The sequence below is a fragment of the Rhinoderma darwinii genome, chromosome 5, assembly GCF_050947455.1.
Source record: "Rhinoderma darwinii isolate aRhiDar2 chromosome 5, aRhiDar2.hap1, whole genome shotgun sequence".
In the NCBI taxonomy this organism is placed as follows: domain Eukaryota; kingdom Metazoa; phylum Chordata; class Amphibia; order Anura; family Rhinodermatidae; genus Rhinoderma; species Rhinoderma darwinii.
Genome location: NC_134691.1, coordinates 268,858,282 through 268,883,489, shown reverse-complemented (window position 1 = coordinate 268,883,489; position 25,208 = coordinate 268,858,282). Strand labels below are relative to the sequence as shown.

At 40.7% G+C, this 25,208-nt stretch overlaps 1 protein-coding gene across 3 annotated transcripts in view; it reads left to right on the top strand.

Moving 5' to 3' along the window:
- ATP2C1 (ATPase secretory pathway Ca2+ transporting 1) overlaps positions 1 to 21,927 on the top strand; it is a 108,439-nt gene extending 86,512 nt beyond the window's left edge. For all 3 annotated transcript variants that reach the window (XM_075827122.1, XM_075827121.1, XM_075827123.1), the window contains 13 exons: positions 728 to 817; positions 3,500 to 3,604; positions 5,116 to 5,272; positions 5,965 to 6,135; positions 8,858 to 8,955; positions 9,098 to 9,148; positions 9,302 to 9,468; positions 10,472 to 10,540; positions 14,413 to 14,529; positions 15,048 to 15,195; positions 15,582 to 15,677; positions 18,778 to 18,919; positions 21,564 to 21,927. In XM_075827122.1, the coding sequence (XP_075683237.1) occupies positions 728 to 817; positions 3,500 to 3,604; positions 5,116 to 5,272; positions 5,965 to 6,135; positions 8,858 to 8,955; positions 9,098 to 9,148; positions 9,302 to 9,468; positions 10,472 to 10,540; positions 14,413 to 14,529; positions 15,048 to 15,195; positions 15,582 to 15,677; positions 18,778 to 18,919; positions 21,564 to 21,694 (1,542 nt within the window). In that variant the 3' untranslated portion in view covers positions 21,695 to 21,927. The remainder of the gene's footprint in view (positions 1 to 727; positions 818 to 3,499; positions 3,605 to 5,115; positions 5,273 to 5,964; positions 6,136 to 8,857; positions 8,956 to 9,097; positions 9,149 to 9,301; positions 9,469 to 10,471; positions 10,541 to 14,412; positions 14,530 to 15,047; positions 15,196 to 15,581; positions 15,678 to 18,777; positions 18,920 to 21,563) is intronic.
- The last annotated feature ends 3,281 nt before the right edge of the window (positions 21,928 to 25,208 follow it).

The following is a 25,208-nucleotide window of genomic DNA, read 5'->3' as shown; positions in this document are numbered from 1 at the left end:
CACACAATCCCCCCTCCCTTCTTCTGGCTAGTGCCAGGAGAAGGAAGGGTTTGAATCTTCAAACCGTGTACACTGTGTGCCACCATTTTGTGAGTGACTGCTGAGCCCTGTATCTAATCCTCTTACACTGTGCAGACAGTATCACACGAACATAATACACACATCACATACACGAACATAAATTACCTGCCGCCTCCGCTGGTCTACGCTCCTATTCCTTGCCCTTGAACATATGGCCGGAAGCCGCGGCTGGAAGTCGTCATCTGACTGTCCGGCAGCGGCTTCCGGTCCACATGAAAATGGCACCGGATTTCGCTCTGCAAACGAGCTTCATTTTGGTCTGTGTGGGAGCGGCGCATGCGCTGTTCCCACACAGACGGCGTACGCTTCTGAGAATGGAACGGCTCCCGTTCGCATTCTCTATGGGGTTGTATGTGCCGTATTCCATCTCGACACATACAGAGATTAAAAAAAAATGGCAGCCCCCATACAGAAGTGAAAGTAAGCACAAAGTAAAAAGTAGAACATGAGAACACAAATAAATAACATTTATGTTAATATCATATTAAAAGCAATATGATAAAAAATGTCATGACCCCTTCCCTTTAATGAAGAATCTATTGTCTATGACCCGCCTTAGTCTCCTTGCCCATCTAGTCTTGTAAAATTTCACAACATGCTCTAGAGATGTGGGATTTTGATATATATATTTTTGTTTTTTTTACAGGCAGGATGTGTTTGTAATGATGCGGAGATAAGAAATAACACCTTAATGGGCAAGCCGACCGAGGGGGCTTTAATTGCTCTTTCTATGAAGGTAATGAGATACAATGTCTTCTGCACACTTGGTGGTAAATCTTTAGAACTTCTTCCCCAGTCTTCCTCCAAACAGCTGCAGCATGATAAATGACTTTTTGTGGGTTTTTGCTGTCTTTTTTTTTTTTTTTTTTAAACCATAGTTCTTTTCATACGGCATCAATGGAACTTTACATGCGCCAGATTATGAAATCTTCTAGATTATCAGATAGTCCCAGAAAAGTATATAATACGCACTATGTAAATAAGTTTATTTTCTCAACATTTTTATTTTGAGCTTTCTTCCTAAGGTTGTCCACCTTTACAAGTCAGTTTGACTTTTCTAAGAGTTTTTGATCCAGAATATTTGGTATATAGGTGTCATTACGTAGGTTTTGTGCTCATTGAAACCTCGTCCTTCGTTCGAACTCCTGAAATTCCTCTTTTTCCCAACTTTGAATGATTGTGGTTTGTTTTTTTTACTTTATATATCTTTCAAGAGGAAAGCATTATCCTCTGTCTTGAAGACATATATTTATAGTGGCTGTTTGCCATCTGGAAAGCTGAATGCAGTTTATTAACAAAGTATTGATTAGACTGGCAGAAAACTGGCTGGCATATGTGCTCCATGCCCGATAATGGATAAGTAGGATGGTAACGTTGTGGAAGCGTTTCCAAGGTTAGCTTGGCAGATTTCTGTAGGAGGGCAAGGAACACATTCGAAAAGCTGTAATATTGTTTTCTTACTGCAATGAGCATTTTGTTTGAAATAGTTTTCGATCTAATGTGTTACACCATGCAATTAGAAATATAAAAAAAAAATGATGTTTTACCTGTTGGTATTAAATTGCAGCGTGCATTGGTTCAAAATGACCCTTTCCTGTCTTCATCTGGTTTAAAATGAATACGATCTTGGTTTGGGAACAGAGATGACCTATGGGATTCGTAATATGATCGACCTGGTTCTTAAACCTGCACCATTGTAAATTTATGGTGCGATCGTGTGGCTGCATAAGCGATCGTGTGGCTGCATAAGCGATCGTGTGGCTGCATAAGCGATCGTGTGGCTGCATAAGCGATCGTGTGGCTGCATAAGCGATCGTGTGGCTGCATAAGCGATCGTGTGGCTGCATAAGCGATCGTGTGGCTGCATAAGCGATCATGCAGCGGCATTTCAAGCGCAGGATCTTACAGATAGCCAACCCGCAAGATGGAGATCAGCAATAAGAAAGAGTGTATAATATAATAAAGTCCACTGTAGATCTTTTTATTTTGAGCAAGTGTAATAAAAGAATAAAGTGGTGTTTAGTGGCTCCTTCGGATAGGCCATCAATATTTGATCGGAGTGGCTCTAGAATGAAACGAAAGTGCCACGGACCCTTCATTGTTTACGCGAACACAGTGCTGTACGTAGAGGTATGGCTCTACCTGGTACTGCAACTCAATCCCATTCACTTGTATATGGACTGATCTGCAGTACCAGGCATGGACACTTGTTTTTTTTTTTGTTTTTTTGGACAAGCCAGTGTGTCTGTGTAAACCATGAAGGAGACAGCCCCTTTATTCTGCTGAACGGCAGGTCCTGGGGGGTTAGACCCAGGAGTCCCTGAAAACTCCTCTAAATAGAAATGCAGATAAATTATAACCAACCCTCATAATAAGGTTCTCCGAAGTAAGAAATGTCAAAAATATGAAATATATATATATATAATATATATATATATATATATATATATATATATATATTTTTTTTATACTTCTAACAAAACAAAAAAATCTTAAAGGGTAACTAAACTTCCAAAAAACTTCTGACATATCAGAAGTTTTGATCGTTGAGGGTCCAAGCACTGAAACCCCCACCGATTTGCTAAAACAAAGCGGCAGAAGCGCTGAGCTGCTTAGTTTCTGATCCGCTTTTCTCTGAGCCCCTCTACCACTTGCTCAAATGAAAAAGTTAAAACTCGCACATATTAAAAACCCCTAAACTGATCCTGAAGGCCCAATATAACCCTGTAAAGAGAAACGAGGCAGCACATCCAAAAGAAGTGAGGAACAGAGACAAACGGAAGCATTACCGTTGAAAGCCATGGTAATACAAACGGAAGCTATGGTTTACGTTGTCCTTTCTGTTCCTGGGTTCCCCTGACGGAAAGGTCTAACGGAACGGTCTAACGGAACCCATGAATGGAAGGATGACGCTAATGTGAACAGGCCCTGATCTAGCTGTTGTCTGCACATGCGAGGGTTGCCATCTAGTGGCCAGTGAAATAAAATAGAACAGTACAGAACGATAATTAGATTATTTTTTTTATTCTGTAAATGGGCTCTTCTAGTTTGTAAGTCTCCTATAGCTGTAAACACCCCCTCCTAGCATGTACTACACCTTACTACTGTGTGCAGCATTCTCCCTGCAGGACTGTGGCCTGAATACTGCATTATTTTCCGCTGTAACTGGACAAACTGGTATTTGTATATAAAGTGACCTATTTACTGAACCTGTATGTAACTTACAATGAAAATGCTAACTTTCCTAATGCTAGGAGTTATGTCTGGTTTTTATAAAATTTACTCTGCTAAAGCTGTAAAATTTAGCCAAAATGACGCTCACAAATTTCCAAGGCGAGAACCACTTATAGAGTTTATTTGGAAATGTCTTTTTCACTTTCAATTATGGCCAGTAGAATAATTAAGTTCTTACTTGTAGATGGGTCTTGAGGGGCTTCGGCATGACTATATCCGGAAGTCAGAATACCCATTCAGCTCAGAACAGAAATGGATGGCTGTGAAGTGTGTGCACCGAGCTCAGCAGGTAGGTGCCTACTGGCCAGAAATGGCTTCAAATGAAACTGGTAAAACACAGTATGCGTAGTTTTAGGACATTATATGATTTCATATAATTTCTCTAGATATTACATCATTTTATATTTTTGTTTTGTTCTCAAAAATTACTTTGAATTTGAAAGACTTAAAAAAACAAAACACAATTCTAAGTCCTACTTACCTTGCAACGTTTTGTTGGAATGGGCGCTTACCCAAGCTCCACTTCATAATCCGGGAATAGAAACTCTATTGAGCTGTATGCAAGTAAATAGCACTGCATTTACAGGCTTGGTTTCTGCTGTGCACCAGCGGTTATGGATGTGTAGTTGGCCACAGTGACTTATAGGTGTACTTTGCAGGTCTCTTCTGTCTGCTGAACTTAAATGAGGATTAACTGCCTTGGTTTTTGGATGTGTGATCAGATTTGAACTCTGCAAATACCCTATGTTTTAAGGTCCTGATGTGTTTGGCAGTGTCTCTTTAGCCGGGTCTTGGGCATGGAGAAACGCCAGTGGTAGTTACACAGGGAAACTATACAACGCCTGAGTCTAGTGTATCGTAAGGTTTCCTCACCTCATTGTGATACCTGCGTCTCTCCACATCCGATAAAAGATCGGGTGGAAGAAATGTGCATCTTCAGACCCGTGAAACGGAAATAAATAAAATTTAAAAATATGCATTTTTGAAAGTGGTATTGATTAAAATAAATTATCCTTCTTTGTGTATGCAGCTTCTATGTCGACCTATGTGCAGCAGATTGATGCGGTTTACAGACTATAAGGCCAGGATCACACATGCACAGATTTGCTGCCTGGTTTTTTAAGCCAAACAGGAGTGGACACAAAACAAAGGAGATGCATCAGTTTTTTTTTTTTTGGGATCCACTTCTGGCTTTGGCTATATAAAAATCTGAGCCTAAAACTGTGTGTTTTGATCCTGGCTTCAAACTGTGTGTAGTCTCACCCTGCAGGTCACGTATTACACCCCTGCTTCTAGCTAATTGACTCATGAGCACTCTATATCAGGGGTGCACAACCTTTTTTGGTCTAAGACACATTGCCAGATTGTACTGCTTCCAAGGGCCACAATACCAATTAAAGGGGTATTCCAATCTTTTTTTCACTTCTGAGACTTCCACTAATCAGGAGAAAGGGGGTTCTCTGCTCTCCCATTCAGCACTCGAGAGGAAAAGTTCAGTGGGCCACGCATAATCACAGATCCGTTGCATGACGTTGACACCAACGGCACCCCGATGGAACCCATTGACTTTAATTGGTTCTGCCGGGTTTCCGTCATGGTGTTAGTCAGCATGCTGCACCTTTCTTTATGGCATTTTAGCAGCAGATCTGTAAGCCCCCGTAGGCAAATGTTTAAGTGTCGTCTACTATCAAGTGGAACGAAACTCCGTGCAGGTGTAGGGCTGTGTCCGGTCCTGAGCAGTGCCAGCCTTTTCCGGTCTACCTATGAATAAATAAGTGTTTTTTATTGTCATGTTTTAAGGATAAACCAGAGATCTGCTATTTGAAAGGTGCCTACGAGCAAGTCATTCGCTACTGCACCACCTACATCAGCAAAGGACAGAATTTACCGCTCACTCCGCAACAAAAAGAGCTGTACCATCAGGAGACTGCATACATGGGCACAGCAGGTCTCCGAGGTAAGGAATCTACACAAGGGCATTTTTTTTTAAAAATTATAATTTAAAAATGCTACTGTACACATTCACAAATATTTTTTCTTCATTCCAATGCTTCTAAAATTAAAATTAAAACCTCTTTGCAAATACATTATACGTTTTGTGTATAGAGTTTCTATACAGATGTATTTCTCTCCATGGTTACAGATGACAAAAAACGCTGTGTAATCTGATTTTGCAGTCATATTGCCATCCATGTGTCCCCGACCTTTTGCTAATCTACCGAAAGTATGTTTGCTCCCTGTAGGGGACAGATGGAAGGGAGTGTGGCTGCGGGATCAGATGACACAGTTTGTTTGTAGTCTGTAACCATGGAGACACATCGATCTACAGATTCTTTACAGACCTAAGACTATAGAAAATTTTAAATCAAGACTGCAAACCTGCTCTATTTTTTTTTTTTAATATTCGATACATTGTAGCCATAAAAAAAAAAATGGGTTGCAAGGGTGTACACAGCCTTTAAGGATTAATAGAATGGGAAATATAATTGTGTACTAAACTTTCTTTTCATAATAAATAATTTCCTTATGGATAGTGATGAGCGTTCTTTACTAATGTCATTTAGTAGGGATGTGGATGCTGAGGATTTACTGGCCAAGCTTGTGTCATCATTCTGTCTCCCTAATCTTCATTCATATCTTTCCTTGCAGTTATCGCTCTGTCATCTGGTCCAGAATTGGGTCAGCTCACATTTCTCGGATTAGTGGGAATAATCGACCCTCCTCGAACGGGTGTGAAGGAAGCGATCACTACTCTTATCCGCTCTGGAGTCGCAATCAAAATGATCACTGGGGATTCGCAAGAAACTGCCGTGGCTATTGGTATGGAAGGGAACTCTATGTGGCTCCTCTGTTGCACTCTAATTGGACAGACATGATGTGATTCTTGGGCTTGGCATCCATTGCCTTTTCGTTTCTTCCATAGATGTCCTCTGAGTAGTAGTAATATTAAGATCCTTGCTGATCATTTCTTTACAAATCCTTTCCTGAAATTGTGGAGATCGTGTTAAGTGGAATAATTTACTGGCAGCTCCTTTTTGCATTAAGTTCTTTTTACATCACTTGACTCATCAAGGTCGATTGGCCTGTTTAAAGTCTATACAGTAAAAAGAACATGTGGCTTACTAATAAAAGCTCTTCAGACAGAACAATTTCTGTTTTATTGACTCTCCACTTGAATTATCAAGTGCGTTTTTCTCATTAAAACTCTACTTTACATTAGTGGATTAAATACACTTTCCACCCCAGCCGGCCTCTTAAAATGGCAATAGAAGTATTGACGCTTTACTGGTGAAGTCTCATGGGCACAGTGCATTGCTTGACTCGCTCCAGCCGGCATAACTCCTGAATTGTTTGGCTTGCGTACAGACATTGCCTATTTGTTCAATACACTAGCAACAGGGCGTCTGTCTAGGACAGGAAAAAAACGCATCCTGCATCAATTTTGTGTCCTGTTGAACTCTATTCTAAAGGTACTTTTGACAAAAATATTAAAACTGTACCTTTTTAACAGAATGCAAAAATGAGGTGTGAAAATAGCCTAAATGTGCCTTTTGGTCTGATGAGGCCACTACTCCTTTTGTCACTGCTTAAAGAGATTCTGTCACCACATTATAAGTGCCCTGTCTCCTATATAAGGAGATCGGCGCTGTAATGTAGGTGACAGTAATGCTTTTTATTTAAAAAAACGATCTATTTTCGCAACGTTAGGAGCGATTTTGGTTTATGCTAATGAGTTTCTTAATGCCCAAGTGGGCGTATTTTTACTTTCGACCAAGTGGGCGTTGTACAGAGGAGAGCATGACGCTGACCAATCGGCATCATGCACTCCTCTCCATTCATTTACACTGCACTAGCGATGTAGTTATATCACTATGTGCAGCTACATACACAAGCCCTAACATTACTACAGTGTCCTGATAATGAATACACATGACCATCCAGCCTGGACGTCATGTGTACTCAGAATCCTGACACTTCTGAATTTCTTTTGTGAGATTCCGGCAAGTGAAACGAAATCTCGTTTAGCTCCATAATCTCGTGAGATTTCGTTTCACTTGCCGGAATCTCACAAAAAAGATTCAGAAGTGTCAGGATTCTGAGTACACATGACGTCCAGGCTTGGATGGTCATGTGTATTCATTATCAGGACACTGTAGTAATGTTAGGGCTTGTGTATGTAGCTGCACATAGTGATATAACTATATCGCTAGTGCAGTGTAAATGAATGGAGAGGAGTGCATGATGCCGATTGGTCAGAGTCATTCACTCCTCTGTACAACGCCCACTTGGTCGAAAGTAAAAGTACGCCCACTTGGGCATTAAGAAAGCTCATTAGCATAAACCAAAATCGCTCCTAACGTTGTGAAAATAGATCGTTTTTTTAAATAAAAAGCATTACGGTCACCTACATTACAGCGCCCATCTCCTTATGTAGGAGATAGGGCACTTATAATGTGGTGACAGAGCCTCTTTAAACACATGGTGCCTCTTAGTCCATCAGGCGGAGAGGCTAATTAAAGAGGATCTGTCACTAGTTTATTAATGCCCTATCTCCTATCTAATCTAATAGGCGCTTTGATGCTGATAACTACAAATAAACTTATTTTAATTTTTTAAATTACACTGTAAAGTTATGTGCATTTTTCTAAATATGCTAATTTGGCTAAGCTTGCCAAATGGGAGGTTACTCTTTCTTTTCATTCCTGGCAGTGTAATGTTTTCTGTATGATGCTGTACAATCGTCATACAGCTTCTTCCCCGCCCAGCAACACAGCATGATCATATAGTATGCAGCTTCCATTCCCGACTGTTTTCAGCTGGTAATACCTCTGGTTGTTTCACAGCTAAAACTGCGTGGTGCCATATGAATGATTAGAATTTCATCTTTCATATGCCACACAGTTCTAGGTGGTCCACAGCCTGAGATATAGCTGCTTTAAATGATCCCCCTTCCCTCCAGCCTCCGTCTCTCACACTGTGTGAAGCAGCTTCATGCTGATAGGACAGCATCAGACTGTGAGGTAGCTCCACCTCAGAAGAATCGCTGGTGTTATCACCGACTTGTCAAGTATAGCCTCATTTGCAGATTTAGAAAAAGGCTCATTTTTAAAATAATAAACGTTTTGGAACATAATTTTCACTAGCATTATCAATGTGACAGCGCTTTTTAGGTTCGCTAGGAGATTGGCCATTACTAAACTCGAGACAGATCCACTTTGCATTCACTGATGTGATTTAGAGTATATAATATATAGATCGTGTTTCTTAAAGGGGTCTGTCTAGGGATACTCAAAGAGGGCTGCCCGTTCTTCTGACATGTCAGCTATAGTAAATACTTGTATTCCCGATAATATAACACTTCTGGAGCATCTTTTTTTTTTTTTCTGCATTGTGCCGTTCCTCTGGTATACCTCCTAGAAGTTCACTAATAAATTGACAACAGGGTTTTACCAGTTGGGGGTGTGTCCTTAGTCTGACCCAAGACACAAGCACTCTTCCTTACATTACTAGTTGTGATAGAAGTATACTTCTTCCTCGACAGCTAGTCGTCTCGGCTTCTATTCCAATGGCCTGCAGTCCCTTTCTGGAGAAGAGGTGGATACAATGGACATTCAGCAACTATCCCAGATGGTACCAAAGGTCCGTATAATTCCAGTGTGATGTTACTGCAATTGGTTTTCCTTCACAGATACTGTACATTATGAGATTTACAAATACACATTTAATCAATTTTTTTTATTTCATTGTGTAATCATCCCTATTTTTTCATTTTATATTCAAGGTTTCTGTATTCTACCGAGCCAGCCCGAGGCACAAATTAAAAATTGTAAAGGTAAGTCGGCGTCTGCAAATGATGTCTGTGCTACACGATTTCCCCATAATGCTCTCTCTCTTTATCTTCAAGCCTATTTGATAGTAATAGTCCGTCTGTTGTGTACCCACAGTCAATACCCTATATAAAGAAATATCTTTTTGCGTATTTCAGAGCCTTCAGAATATTGGTGCAGTTGTTGCCATGACCGGAGATGGTGTGAACGACGCTGTGGCCCTGAAAGCTGCTGACATTGGTATTGCAATGGGAAAAACTGGAACCGATGTCTGTAAAGAGGCAGCCGACATGATCCTGGTGGAGGATGATTTTCACACGATTATGTGAGTCCTATGTGTAAGAATATAAAATTACTTTTTTCCTATTCTACCCCACAAAGAGTGCAGTTTCCCAGTATATAATATGGTACATTAAATGGTGCCATTAAAAACTATAACTTGTCCCGCAAAAAAACAAGCCCTCACAGGCTAAGGCAGGGAGGAAAAAACTGAGAAATGGCTGTGGCTCCAAGGGGATTAATTTACTTTGATGGGTGTTTGACATATTGATAGACTTGTAGGTGGTTTAGAAAAATTTAGGGTTTTATTCATTTATTTTTTAAATGACAATTTTTTTTTTTTTTTTTTTTTTCTATCAATAGACTAGGCGAGCTGAGGCTACTAGCCGTTCTAACCGGTCCTAGTCTATGTGCCTTTTTCTAATATTGAACTAGGTCTTAATGCCATTTTACGATCACATGATGTCAGCTCAAATGTTTTCTTGGTGCTGTGTTTATCAGAACTTCATCATATTTTCTGGTACCACAAGTATTGCTTAGGCCCTCTGCACACGGCTGTGACCGTAATCACGGGCCGACAGCCACCCGCGCTCCCATACAAAGTATAGGAGCACGGCCCGTAAAACGCTTAAAGACAGGACATGTCCTATCTTTTGCAGTACACTTCTACGGCCCGGACACCTTCCCGTAAATAAACGTTAAGGTGTCCGTGGACAATCAAAGTGAATGGGTCCGTAATTGACGATTATTACGGTCGTGTGCATGGGGCCTCAGGGTTTAGAGTTTCGATCCAGCTTCTGCTGAATGACTTCAGATCTACAAAAGCAATCTGAGTGGTTAGGATTAACTGACATTGATAGAGTTGCCTGCCAGCATTCATTACTCAGAAGTATGTTGTTGTTAAAATGCTTGTGCTGCTAGAACTTATTCATTTCAGGTAGCGCTTGTATTGAACATTGTCCTTTAGCCTGTCATTGAGACATTTTCATTAGCACTTTATGATCTCCTTTCCCAGAGACTAACCGGATATGAAATGATCTTAATTTCAGGTCTGCAATTGAAGAGGGGAAAGGAATCTACAACAACATTAAAAATTTTGTTCGCTTCCAGCTTAGCACGTAAGTTGAGCAAGCTACGGCAAGGGTAATTTAAAAGCCATTATATTGGAGATACTTGTGTATTAGTAGTCCGCTGAACCGTAGGCTGCAAGGCAGGTAGAACGTGTATGTACGAATGCAGCTGATCACATTGACAATGTTCTAATGTTCTCCAGTCATAACTATGGTGTTCTATTAATGCCACTTTTATAAATAATGTATCCCCACTCAACACGTAAACCCCAGCCATGGGGCGGTTTTTCATACCCATGACCTATACAAAGAATAGGTCATGAGTATATGATCGGTGGGGGTCAGACCCTGCTCTTATCTGCTGTTCCAGTTGCCTCCATGCACTGGCTGTTAGCAGTGGTTGGTGCCGGAAGCCGATGGCTCTGGTCACAGTGTAGCGACTATGCTGCAGCTCTGCTCCTATTCATGTGAATAGGAGCAGAGCTGTAGAAACCCAGCATGGCCGCTCTACATTGTACAGAGCCTTCTGCTTCCGGCACCGACCACTGCATAACAGCCGGTGCCCGGAGGCAGCGGCGTCCAGGTGTTGGACCCCCACGATCATATATTGGTCACCTGTTATCGATCACACTGACGGATACAGGTTTCAGCGCTAAATACAGCTGCTGTGCATACAGAATACAAAGCAGTTGTATCTAAAAGTAAAAATAATTTTTAATAAAAAGTAATTAAAGTTGCACCAAACACACTGACACTTTTATAAACCGAAAAGTTTTCAAAGGTGCACATAGCCTTTAATGATCAGTTTGTTTTTATATTGGTTTTTCTTTTCTTAGATATTTTATTTATTTTTACTCTGCCTCAGTGGCCATTTTTAGACATTTGGATTACTCATCACTTTTGCAGTAGCTACTGACAACTAATTGTAGCTTTCCCATCATATATGACGATCCAGCCGCCACTGTTGCAATAATTAATTTAAAAACTACCGTTTCTCTTCGTAAAGAAACCTTAAGGGTATGTTCACACGGGCTATTTTCAGGCGTTTTTCGGGCCGTACACGCACCGAGAAACTGCTAAAAATGTGGGGGCTGTACGCCTCCAAACATCTGCCCATTTATTTCAATGGGGAAAACAGCGTTTTTTACGCAGCCGTTTGTAAAGAAAAAAAAAAGCCTTGTAAAAAGAAGTGCATGTAACTTCTTGAGACGTTTTTGGAGCAGTTTTTCATTGACTCAATAGAAAAACCGCTCAAAAAAACGGCCGTAGAAAACTGCTGAAAATCAGGAGCTGTTTTCCCTTGAAAACAGCTTTCGTATTTTCAGCCGTTTTTTGTTAAGCGTGTGAACATAGCCTCAAAACTAACTTTGAATATTACTCTACAGCATGACTTAGGTTGACCATACACTTCACATGAAAGTTGGCTAAACGCATGGATTTCGGCGCGCCCAGCTGATTATCTGTTGTATTCGGGTGGTAATAAATCAGTAATACATATGAAAATATATAACGTTTTGTAATATTACAAGTTAAAGCAAAATCAGATCACCCAGTCTACAGTAGACTCCAGATGGACAGCAGGGCCCACAGCGTCTGCATTGCTTAGCTTGCATATTTCAGACCAACTATTTCTTAAAGGGTAACTAAACGTTTTACATAGCGACATGTCAGATGTTTTGATTGGTGGGGGTCCGAGCCCTGAGACCCCCACCAATCGCTAACACGAAGCGGCAGAAGTGCGCTTCGTGTCTGTTCGGCTTTTTCCAGAAATCAATGTATCGGAGTACCGGCTCAATAGAAAGTCTGAGCCCGTACTCCGCTACATCGGCTTTCCGTAAGAAGCCGAACAGAAACTAAGCATCTAAGCGCTCACGCACGTGCTTCTGCTGCTTCGTTTTAGTGATTGGTGGGGGTCTCTGTGCTAGGACCCCCACCAATCAAAACATCTGACATGTCACTATGACACGTCAGAAGTCTGTAAAACGTTTAGTTGCCCTTTAATCTTAGCCAATACCAGTTTCTCTTTCGCTTTTTGATAGATCTTATTCGGTGAAAATGGCATCTTACCCACCGTCCAGCATCCTACTTCTAAATGTCCATAAACCTATTCTAGTATAAGGGTAGGAACACGTATTCAGTGCGGATACACTGCGTTAAGCTGCGCAGCGTATCCACCCTGAACACCGCAGGGAATGCTGTCCGGGAAATGGCAGCACCACATTGTGATGCCTTTTTCCGGCGTAATTTCCGCTGCGAATCGGCGCCAGAAAAATATTTAAAAAAAAAAAACAAAAAACGTTCATGCTTGCCCCCACCCTCTTCTCGGCACGTAGTCCGGCCTTCTGGGATGACGTTGCAGGCTATGTGACGCTGCAGCCTGTGATTGACTGCAGCAGTCACATGGCCTGCAACGTCATCCAGGGAGGCCGGACTGGAGAGCAAGCAGGGAACTCTGGGTTTGTATAACATTTTATTTTATTTTTTTTCTTACTTGCGATTTTTGCAGCACATTGCAGTGATTCCGCCGCAAATATTGCATCACACACTGCTTTGTTACGGGTTTAAGCACCCCATTGAATTCAATGGGTAAACCCGCAACAGTAGACTTGCGTATTCGCAGAATTAATTGACATGCTGCGGTTGAAGTAACCGCACTGCAGCTACATTTTTTGGCGGATATTTACCGCAGTGTGGGAACGAGATTTGTTGAGATGTCACCCACACGGCTGCTACTGTAATACGCTGCGGATATTCCGCAATTAATCCGTTGCAGAAAATCCGCAGTTTTTACGAGTCAATAGAAGATGCGGAGGAGGGGGATGCAGCTACAGTTTCTCATTTAGTGTTTCAGCAGGAGAAAGACATCTGGTGTGCATAGAACACATAGCACACTGACCTCACACCAGGAAGAACCTACTCACTCAGCAACCTTATTGAGAGAGAAAATATACTTTTACAGAAGCCAGAAGAGGGAATGAAAAAAATCCAAATTGGTGGAGATTACACACAACATTTCTGACTGTACTATTCTAATACACATCTACAGCTGCCTAAAGAGGGATTATGGTTTTATTTTTGTTTGTAAAGATAGATACGCATAAAGTAAGTGCATTCAGGGGCACATTGATTAAAAATGTTTTGCCATTATTTTTCCGTTTTTTTTTTTTTTTTTTTTTTTTTTTTGTTTTTTTTTTATCGGATGTTGGCAAAATTGTTAAATTATGCACAGATGTATCCAATTTTGCCATACGTGCTATATCAACATTGCAATAAAAGTCAACACAAACACAAAAAACTAGAATTGTTCCAGAAAATACAACACACACCTTTTGGCACGTAAGTGAAATGTAGCAGCTTGCCATCCAATTCGCCAACTCTTTACACACTGCAGGAAAACCCTCCTATGATGTTCTAGGATGACCAAATTGCCATATTTGGAGTTATGAAATCCATTTATTTTTTTCGAAAATAAGGAAAATTTGCTTCCGCTTGATGTGAATTTTTGCCTTCATATCGATCAACTTTACAGTAGAATCAGCTAAACTTGCTTTGATTGTGTTTTTTTTTTTTTTTCTTCAATTTCACATGGTTATTATGATGTACATCGAGTCTGGCCTTTCTTTGGCTGGCAGTATTTTGAAACGGAAAATGTTGCACACAAATTTCCTTCACATCTATTCCAAAATGCTGTATGCACCAACTTGGCACAGTGAGAACCTGACAAACTATATGTGGCGACCCATAATCTGATCACTAAATGTGAAATATGACATCAATGTACTCGGGTGACGCACTAGTTTCACGATGTTGTAGGCGTAGCAATTATTCTAATACTATATGGTATAGTCTAGCGCTTCATTACATTTTATTCATTTTTTTTAATTTTCCCTTTTTCTTTTTTTTTTCTTCTTTATATATAGGAGTATTGCTGCGTTGACTTTAATATCTCTTGCTACATTAATGAACTTTCCAAACCCTTTAAATGCCATGCAGATTTTGTGGATCAATATAATCATGGACGGGCCTCCGGCTCAGAGGTAAGATAAGCTGAAAGACACTACGGAGACAAATATAGCAGACTTAATATGCCGTGTGAGGATAGAAGAGTAAATCCGTGGTGACCGAATGTGTGATGCGGTTAGAGCGATCTTACCGTTCTTAAGAATTCGTAATATGGTTGCAAATGTTGAAGAATAAACATAGTTTCGATGTGTTTCGGATAGTGAATAATAATTGAGCGCACGTGAAAAGTGTCTCCAGGAACTGAAACCATAAACTAGCTAAGGAAATTTCTACACAAGTCATGAGACGCGTGCTTACATCCCTTTGTATTGAGAAGCATAATAAACGAAATAAAAAAGGTATACTGGCTAGACCTATACCAAAAGGCCATTCTCTGGAGTATTTCCTGCAGTATAGGCCGAATGTGCACTGTACAATGTGAACAAAGCCATAGAATGTTATCCATGGCCTGTAGACATCTGGGCATGTCCTGCACTGATCATCCATGCACAGAAGCACAGTATGTTTTTCACGTTTTTATTTTATTTTTAAGCCTTGGCGTGGAGCCAGTCGACAAAGATGTTATAAGAAAGCCACCGAGAAACCTGAAGGACAGCATTCTCACCAAGAACCTAATTATCAAAATTCTTCTCTCTTCTATCATCATAGTATGCGGCACCTTGTTTGTCTTCTGGCGGGAGGTACGTTACATCTGTATATTGTGTATATTGTTTTTCTACGTTATTTTATATATTTCATTGTATGGCAGTAGCTACATCGTAGTTCATCCTTGGCATGGCTTTAAAAATCCGACACGCCAGTAGTCCTAAAAATAAAGTGTGTGAAGTCCAGATATATAGGTGCCACTATTGGCCATTAAGTGGCATTCATTTCCAACCTTGATTGTATTCATATATATTTTTTCCCATTTCATTTCTGCATCCTGTTTATTGCAACTAAAGCAAATGTAATAAAGTGTATGACCGTGATAAAGTAAACACGAGTGCTGTTCTGTAATGAGGATACAATGGCGTGCGTAACTTTGGGTGCTTTTCTGACGTTTGCTCTTGTCTTTTATATTTTTTAGCTTCGGGATAATGTCATCACTCCACGAGACACAACAATGACTTTTACATGCTTTGTGTTTTTTGACATGTTCAATGCTTTAAGCTCCAGATCACAGGTTAGACAACTGTCTTAACGATTTCTTGTATTTAATGTGAGGGATACTAAATATGTTTGTATAAGCGTATGTTCACAAATTTTTTGGCAGGCAGAAAAATCTGCGCCACGATTCCTTCAGGAATTTTGAGGCAGATTTTGACCTGCCTGCACTTTCTTTGCCGCGGTTTTCAGGTCTTTTTTTCGGCCACGGACATTTGAGCGCCGCGGGCAAAAAACACCACGAAAAACGCTTTCTCTGCCTTCCCATTGATTTCAATGGGAGATCAGAGACTGAACCGCAGGAAGGAAGAACATGTCACGTTTTTTTTCCGCCTCTGATTGAAATCAATGGGAGGCGATTCCAGACGTTTTTTTGGCCCAGTTTCCACGTCAAAAACAGCGCCAAAAAACTCACTGTGAACTAGGCCTAAGAATTGGTGATTAGATGGTGAAAGTCAATATAAACTATACAGTATCATTAAAGGGTAACTAAACGTTCGACAAATTTCTGACACGTCAGGAGTTTTGATTGGTGGGGGTCTGAGCAATGAGAACCCCACCAATCGCTGAAACTAAGCGGCAGAAGCGCTCGTGTGAGCGCTCAGCCGCTTTGTTTCTGTTCGGCTTTTTCCGGAAAGCCGATGTGGAGGAGTACGGGCTCATAGACTTTCTATTGAGCCCGTACTCCGATTTTCGGAAAAGGCCGAACAGTAACTAAGCGGCTGAGTGCTCACATGAGTGCTTCTGCCGCTTAGTTGTAGCGATGATTGGGGGTCTCAGTGCTCGGACCCCCACCAATCAAAACTTCTGACATGTCACTATGACGTGTCAGACGTCTGAATGTTTAGTTACCCCCTTTAACAATATTATGGAATAAAATATTTGACATTTGAAAGATGCTGTGTATCTTTAAGCCCTTTTTTAATTAAACTTTTTTTTATCGCTGCGTTTCGAGGTCCATGACGTTAAAACTTTGCCGTAGTTGTTGTATGAGGGCTCGTGTTTTTTTTTTGTTTTTTTTGCGGGACGAGTTCTATTTTTTTAATAGCACCATTGGTAGGTACATAAATATTGGAAAAACTTTTTATTAATTTTTTTGAGGGGGTTTTTACGCCTTTTCATTGTTCAGTTAAAATGACACGTTCACTTCACTCTGCGGGGCGTTACAATTTCTGTGATACCAAATTTTATATAGTTTTTAAGTTTTACTACTTTATCACTTTTTTTTTTTCACATCCACAAACAGCTCGTTTGAAGGCTTGTATTTTGCAGGATGAGTTGTATTTTTAAATTGCACCATTTTGGGGTACATATAGCTTATTGATTTAACAATTTTTTTTTTTTGTTTTTGACAAGGGCTATTGAAAAAAAAAAAACAACAAAAAAACAGCTATTCTGCCAAATTTCTTTGTATTTTAAATGTACGTCCTTTCGGTACCTGCACAATTTAATGTAGATACCAAATATGTGTTTTTAATTGTAATTTTTTTTTTACCCAAAAAACATTTGTTTTCATTAGCTAGAACGCTTTTATTTTTCAATCAATGTAGCTGTATGAGGGCTTGTTTTTTGGTTGGATTTCGAGTCCTATTTTTTTCTAGTACCCTTTTGGGGTGCATATAACTTATCGATTCAGATGGCATGGACGCAGCTCCTGTGCCATTCACTGGGTGTATCATTACTTCCAATCATGATTAATAGAATGTAATGGTGCGCCCATTTGCATGATCAAGTTAAAGCTACAGTATTTCTTATCTGTGGCTGCACATTACACCCATTGCCATGCAAAGGATAATCCTAAGGGCTTATTCAGACGAACGTTGCGTTTTTGCTTGCGCAAAAAACACGGCGTTTTGCTCGTGCAAAAACCACTTGACGGCTCCGTGTGTCATCCGTGTATGATGCGCGGCTGCATGATTTTCGCGCAGCCGCCATCATAGAGATGAGTCTAGTCGACGTCAGTCACTGTCCAGGGTGCTGAAAGAGTTAACTGATCGACCGTTAACTCTTTCAGCACCCTCGACAGTGAATGCCGATCACAATATCGAGAAACCTGTTAAAAAAAAAAAGAAAAAGTTCGTACTTACCGAGAACTTCCCTCCCGGCCGTTGCCTTGGTGACGCGTCCTTGACATCTGGCCCCACCTCCCTGGATGACGCCGCAGTCCATGTGACCGCTGCAGCCTGTGCTTGGCCTGTGATTGGCTGGAGCTGTCACTTGGACTGAATTGTCATCCCGGGAGGTCAGACTGGAGGAAGAAGCCAGGAGTTATCGGTAAGTCAGAACTTCTTTTTTTTTTTTTTTCTACACGTTCATGTATATTGGGATCGGAAGTCACTGTCCAGGGTGCTGAAACAGTTTAAGTTTCAGCACCCTGGACAGTGACTATCTCCTGACGTCACGTACCGGAAATTTTTTTGCCGTGTTCGGCCAAAACGAGTTCGGCCGAACCCGGTGAAGTTCGGTTCGGTTGTCCGGGTTCGCTCATCTCAAAGACACTCCGTTTGGATGTTTGTAAACAGAAAAGCATGTGGTGCTTTTCTGTTTACATTCATCCTTTTGACAGCTGGTGCGCGAAACAGGCAGTTCGCACGGAAGTGCTTCCGTGCGACCTGCGTGGTTTTCACACACCCATTGACTTCAATGGGTGCGTGATGCGCGAAATACACGGAGATATTGACCATGTCGCGCTTTTTGCGCAGCGGACAAACGCTGCTCAAAAAGCACGGACTGACTGTACTGCCCCATAGACTTGTATTGGTCTGTGCGTGGCGCGTGAAAACCACGCGGCCCGCACGGACCCAATACACGTTCGTGTGAATCCACCCTAATACTTGCACATATTTTAATGCAGATTTTGGTGCAAACTTTCAGGCTAGTTCCAGCCGAGACTGTATTTAAATGAACTTCCCTCATGAAAATACATTTTAATCTAATGACTAACATTAGTAATGACAGACATTAGTTTGTTGGTTGGTCAATATATAGGCACCCCTTGTATCCCCTTTATTATATCTATTTATTTGTTTTTAGGGTGTTGACTTTATATTGTTAATGTTGCTGTCTTTATTTGAATAAGATTTCTTGTTTTTTATGTGAATATTTTTCTTTTGTTCTAGACCAAGTCTGTCTTTGAGATTGGTTTGTGCAGTAATAAAATGTTCTGCTATGCAGTCCTCGGATCCATCATGGGGCAGTTACTAGTCATTTATTTCCCCCCTCTACAGAAAGTTTTTCAGACTGAAAGTCTCAGCATTCAAGGTAATCAATCATATCAAACAGGAAAATAAATACAAAGAAAAAAACCACTCCAAATCATGAGGTTGAAGTTGCGTTTTGGTTTGGTTTTCATGTGAATGTTTAGCTGATTTTAAGTTTCTAGAAACCGGAAAGCACAATGTTGTCGTTTTTGTTTGTGTTGATGTGTCAACAAGGTGTACTGGAAGCTTTTATGGCAACTCGGAACTCGAAATGCCTAACTCGACGTCAAGCTCTATCTAGTGTGTGTTTGAAAATGTTTTTCCTTTTTTTTCTGATTTGAACTTTGCTCATCATGTATTAGAGAATGGAGTTCACATCAATTCCCTGATGTACTACAGTCATCGAAATCAATCACTTTATTAACAATCTCTTAACCGCAGCAGTGGAAAAATCTAAAATCCTGCCATTGACCGAAGAGTCCATCAGCGGAATACAAGCTGCCGTTTACAGCTGCCTGAATGATGTGTATTACACTGCAGTCGTGAGAAAGATGTATCCGCTCCAGTTCTGCACAACTCCCTTTGCTGTATTCCGGAATTGCTCTACCTCATGATTTAAGAATTGCTGTACCGTTTGATGGCTTTTATTCCAGTGTCACTTAGGGCATGTTCAGACGTGGCGTATTTGCTGCGGAATTCCGATGCGGAACGGCCACAGAGGAAATCTGTAGTGGATTTTTCTTTTATTTTTCATAGCTTTTTAGTTTACTTAGTGAAGATGTTGTGGAAAATAGTTTGCAGTGTGGAATTTACGTTCCACAACATTCTCTTAATCTGTTACGGAGAGACAGTGGATTTCAGCCTTTGCAATACAAAAGGCTGAAACCGGGGGCAAATTCCGCTGCGAAATCCGCCAGGTCTGGATGCACCCTCATATGCAAATTTTTTGCCGTAGATCCATAGCGTAATTGCCGCAAATTTGCAGCAAAATCCTCAGTGGAAATTTTCCGCCAAGTCTGAATATGCCCTTACTTGTAATTCTGTCTTTGTCTACCTTCCAGTTTCTTTGATATGTTCAAAGAGTTCCCCCATTGGTCTGCCCCCTGGATCTTCACCACTACTAAAAAAAGGGTACAAAAAAAACTCGTCCAATAATCTATAATCCCAGCATGGACTCCCAGCCCCCATCTTCCTCTTGCTGGTAGATGAGACCTGTAGGGTTGGGTTGATGGTCCTTATGAATACATGCCACAAGTCACTCACATTTGATTAAAAGAGCAACTCTTGTCAGGGCTAAACTTCCTTTTTCCCTGTTATCTCACACCGAATAACCACCTCTGTAAATTGAAAACTGAAAGCATGCATGGAACAAAGTACACCAGACAGATGTTGGTAGACATCTTTCCCTCAGTCAAGTAGGAAGTGAACTAACTTTATTTGAACAAAGAAACACAACAGTTCCCTCCCTAGGGATGTGGGACGTGCTTAAAGAGGCTCTGTCACCAGATTTTGCAACCCCTATCTGCTATTGCAACAGATAGGTGCTGCAATGTAGATTACAGTAACGTTTTTATTTTTTAAAAACGAGCATTTTTGGCCAAGTTATGACCATTTTTGTATTTATGCAAATGAGGCTTGCAAAAGTACAACTGGGCGTGTTGAAAAGTAAAAGTTAACTGGGCGTGTATTATGTGCGTACATCGGGGCGTTTTTACTACTTTTACTAGCTGGGCGTTCTGACGAGAAGTATCATCCACTTCTCTTCAGAACGCCCAGCTTCTGGCAGTGCAGACAGCGTGTTCTCGAGAGATCACGCTGTGACGTCACTCACAGGTCCTGCATCGTGTCGGACGAGCGAGGACACATCGGCACCAGAGGCTACAGATGATTCTGCAGCAGCATCGGCGTTTGCAGGTAAGTCGATGGATCTACTTACCTGCAAACGCTGATGCTGCTGCAGAATCAACTGTAGCCTCTGGTGCCGATGTGTCCTCGCTCGTCTGACACGATGCAGGACCTGGGGAAGTGACATCACAGCGTGATCTGCCAGAAGCTGGGCGTTCTGAAGAGAAGTGGATGATACTTCTCGTCAGAACGCCCAGCTAGTAAAAGAAGTAAAAACGCCCCGATGTACGCACATAATGCACGCCCAGTTGTACTTTTACTTTTCAACACGCCCAGTTGTACTTTTACAAGCCTCATTTGTATAAATACAAAAATGGTCATAACTTGGCCAAAAATGCTCGTTTTTAAAAAATAAAAACGTTACTGTAATCTACATTGCAGCGCCTATCTGCTGCAATAGCAGATAGGGGTTGCAAAATCTGGTGACAGAGCCTCTTTAAGCCCCATTGGCTCCACAGCTGTAAGTTCTTCTGTGCACTCCTCTTGCATTCCAGGGGCGGTGTCTCCATAGGCGTGCCCCTGATACATTCTCCATTTTGTTAGATTCCACTTCTTTGTGTAATATACTGATATATACATACATATATGTCAGGATAATATTTTTGCAAACAATATACATGGTAATGATCCCTGACACACTCTATCTCGTCGAGCGTGCAGATTTTGATTTATTAGGGCGTCTTTCCAGGTGGAACCACGTGACAACATCAGAATTACCGTATATCGCCAGTTTGTACTGACCATACTGTGTCTTTCAGATCTATGAACAATTCTTACCTTTGTCTTTTTTTGGATTTCAGACCTCCTGTTCTTGATAGGACTTACAAGTTCTGTATGGGTTGTGTCCGAAATGATTAAGAAAGTGGAACGCAGCAAAGAGGGGCTTCAGAAACGCAAAGGATCACAGTCGTCTTTGTTTCTGGATGTATGATGCATATTGCATTGTTTTAAACTGCATATGGAGAAGTAGGACTTAAATTCCTAGGATTTCCAAGATGGAATGACGGGTGTAGGATATGGTGTAGTGTAGCCCTCCGGAGCGACACACCGAGCAGGGCACTTCTGACAAGTGTAACTTCAATATGTTTCGGAACCATTAAGTATTGACAAGGTGGTCTGATGTTTTCCAAAAAGTGATTTATAAAAGAAAAGTTAAAAAAACAATCGTTGTGTGTCTGGTTTCTGCCTTCTCTCTCCACGGAAATGTAGGTTTGAGGGTTTTGTAAAGTTAAACTGCTTACTTATGTAGTTGAATATTTTTTTTTTATATATAAATATGTATATAATTCTATTCTGCTTCATGGTGGGTTTTTATTACAGAAATATGTTTTACTAATGTTCAGAATGCGGTTGAAGTGAAACGCACAGTACGGCCATGCTTCCCACAATCCTATTTATTTTCCGTGTCATGCCATTGACCTGAATTGAAGTATTTTTTTATGTGGCCCTCAGATCAGAGACGTGCACAGCTGACCACTGTAGTATAAGCTTGTTTCTCATGTGGTTTTATTAGATGCAGCCAGGGTGGCAGTAGGCAGAAATGACCCTTCATGCAATAGTAAATTCTTTTTCTGAAATGTTCCAGGAATTCTGTAGTAATACAACTGAAAGGCCCTGTTCACACAGCGTTTTTTGCAGGCAGAAAAAAATCTGCCTTCAGGAATTTTGAGGCAGATTTTGACCTGCCTGCACTTTTTTGCCGCAGTTTTTGTGGTGATTTTGAGTTTAGTCCGCGGGCATTGAAGCGAATGCAAGGACCGCAGGCAAAAAAACGCTCTGAAACTAGCGCCGCAGGTTTTCTGCCACCCATTGATTTTCAATGGGAGGTCAGAGGCAAAACCGCAGCAAGAAAGGACATGCCGCTTTTTTTCCCCCCTAAAAGCGGGAAAAAACGCCTTTGCCTCCAATTTTTTGGCGCTGATTTCCGGCGCGGTTTCCCAGTCAATATCCACGCCAAAAAACTGAACAGGTCCTTAAGGTTCAGGTTTTATTTCTATACTGTAATACTGTTTTGAAAGACTACGTTTTTTACTATTTTTGTTTTCTGATGTTTGCACAGCTGTAAATGTACTATATCTTGGTTACTGTTTTTCAGCGCTATTTGTTTAATCATATCGTACCTCACCTGGCTGATGTCCATAAATTTTGAACTTTCTTAAAAAAAAATAAAAAAAATGGCTGCATGTTTTTATTTTATTTTAGCGTTAAGTACTCTACCTAAAGATACAAAAGTATATATTTACATGTGTACTATATTTATATTACATAGAAAATATTTGATGCATTCTTCACATAATAATCAACGGGTCTTAAAGGATATGTTCACTTTTGAATATGATTTTTTTTATTAAATCCGTTTTTTGTGTTAAATTTTCGAAATGATTTTTATTTTAAAAAAAATGTACATTTTTTTTTTCAATACAGCTTTTATGTATCCTTCATACATAGAAGCTGTATCATTCTCTCTCATCTGAATCCGTCTTAGATGTGATTGATTTTAGGTCGATCCTGTGTGTCTGAGACATCAAACGAGCGTGTTGGCTGCGACTTACAGCTGACATACCAGTGTTACGAGCGGGATCCCGCTTGTTTAACCCCTTAAATGCTGCAGTCAATAGCGACTGCGGCAACTAAACTGTTGGGCTGAGGGGGGTGGCCCCCTCTGTGTCATCGCTGTCCGTCCCCCCCCCCCCCCCCCCCCCAATCACATCACGTGGTGCCATTGGTCGTCATGGCAGCCTGGGGGCCTAATGAAGGCCCCCAGGTCTGCCATTTCTGCACACCTATTAAGCTATCAGAATTACAATATACTGCAATACATTATATATATAATGTGTATGTTCAAAGAACAGCCCTTTTCCCACATGTACTTTGTACCGCACGTGGAACGCCGTGAATGCAAAATTCCTTCAAAGAAATTGAAGAACTTTTCTCAATTTCACCCCACAAATATATTTTTTTTCCCCTGTTTTCATAGTACATGATCTAATACAATAAAGGGTGCCATGAAAATCAAAACTCGTCCCACCGAAATTAAGCCCTCAAATGGCTATATCGACAGAAAAACAAAGTTCGCTTTTGGAAGGTACGGAGGAAAAAGCGAAAATGAAAATCCAAAAAGTGGCTGTGGAGGGAAGGGGTTAAAAATAGAAACTTGATCTATTAAAAAAAAAAAAAAAAAAAAAATTGATAAAAACAACATCCTAAAGTGTGCATAGCCTTTGAATTGGCTCTCGTGAGGCACACACAAGCATTTTACAGCTTTAATGAGCATCTAATAGCACTCTAGATTAAACAAAAGATATCGAAGTACTCGCACTATACAGATCCCAGAATTTAAAGTGGTCTGTATACTGTGCCTGGCTTTCAGCTGAAAGGGACCCTTGATAGTACTGCCAGCTGCGTCTCAAACAATTGGCATCGCAGGATAGTTCCCATCAATGATTGTCTGACTGACCGGGCACTGTCGCCTCACATTACTCCTCCCAATTGTCACTTTAAGCTGATTAACACATTATATAATGGGCCCTACAAAACTTTGCTAATTTTAACCCTTTTCAGGTATTGTATGAATCTCTATTTGGAGTTGACCCTGGTATCAAAATAAAGCCCAGGTTTTTCGCTTCCAAATGATACCAGGCTCTAGTTCTTGGTGCAATATTCAGGGCGCAGCACTTGTTTTCAGTCAGCTCCCCGACTTCAAAGTGTTACTTTCTGGTTGAGTGTCTCTGTAAAGGAAGGGGTGGAAAGAGAGTAGCTGCAGGTGAGAGCAGGAAGAAAAATCACAGCCTGTAACTGTCCTCTACAGTGATACATGGACTCTTCTTCATCACCCCTCTTACCAACGAGCGAGAATATGGGCTCTGTCACATTTCGATGGAGGGCTAGTTTTTTTTTTTCTTTCTCCCTATTACAGGGGTGTGAGCGGTTGCAAATCTAATACGCCCCTGCACCAAATCAAATTTGTCGACTTCGTGTCTCTACAGTTTTTGGTAATTTTGTGAAGATATGTAATGAAGACATTGGCATAAGTGAAATGTATGAACTCTTCACATTGTGAACTTTTATTTTTAGGAGACATGTAAGAGGTGTACTTTTATAAAAATTTTATTTTATTTAAAATTTCAGGCTGTTGGTCTGAAGTGTGAAAACTTGCAGCAGTGAAAGGGTTAAAGCACAACAAAAAAAGACACAAACTGCTTCTGTGTGTATGGTGCAAAAATATGTACTATTTTACACAAGCCATATGGTTTGCATAATTCTGCATCCTCATGTAAATAAAACATAAGATTTACAGGGGTTATCTGGGGACCAAAGATTACATTGCAATAATATATTTGTGAAAAGTACGGTCACTTACTAATATACCTTTTTTATTTAAAATTCTGTACTAAATGGTGCAGTTCAAACCTCATGAATTGTTCCCGGAAGTCCTGGAGCTTTTC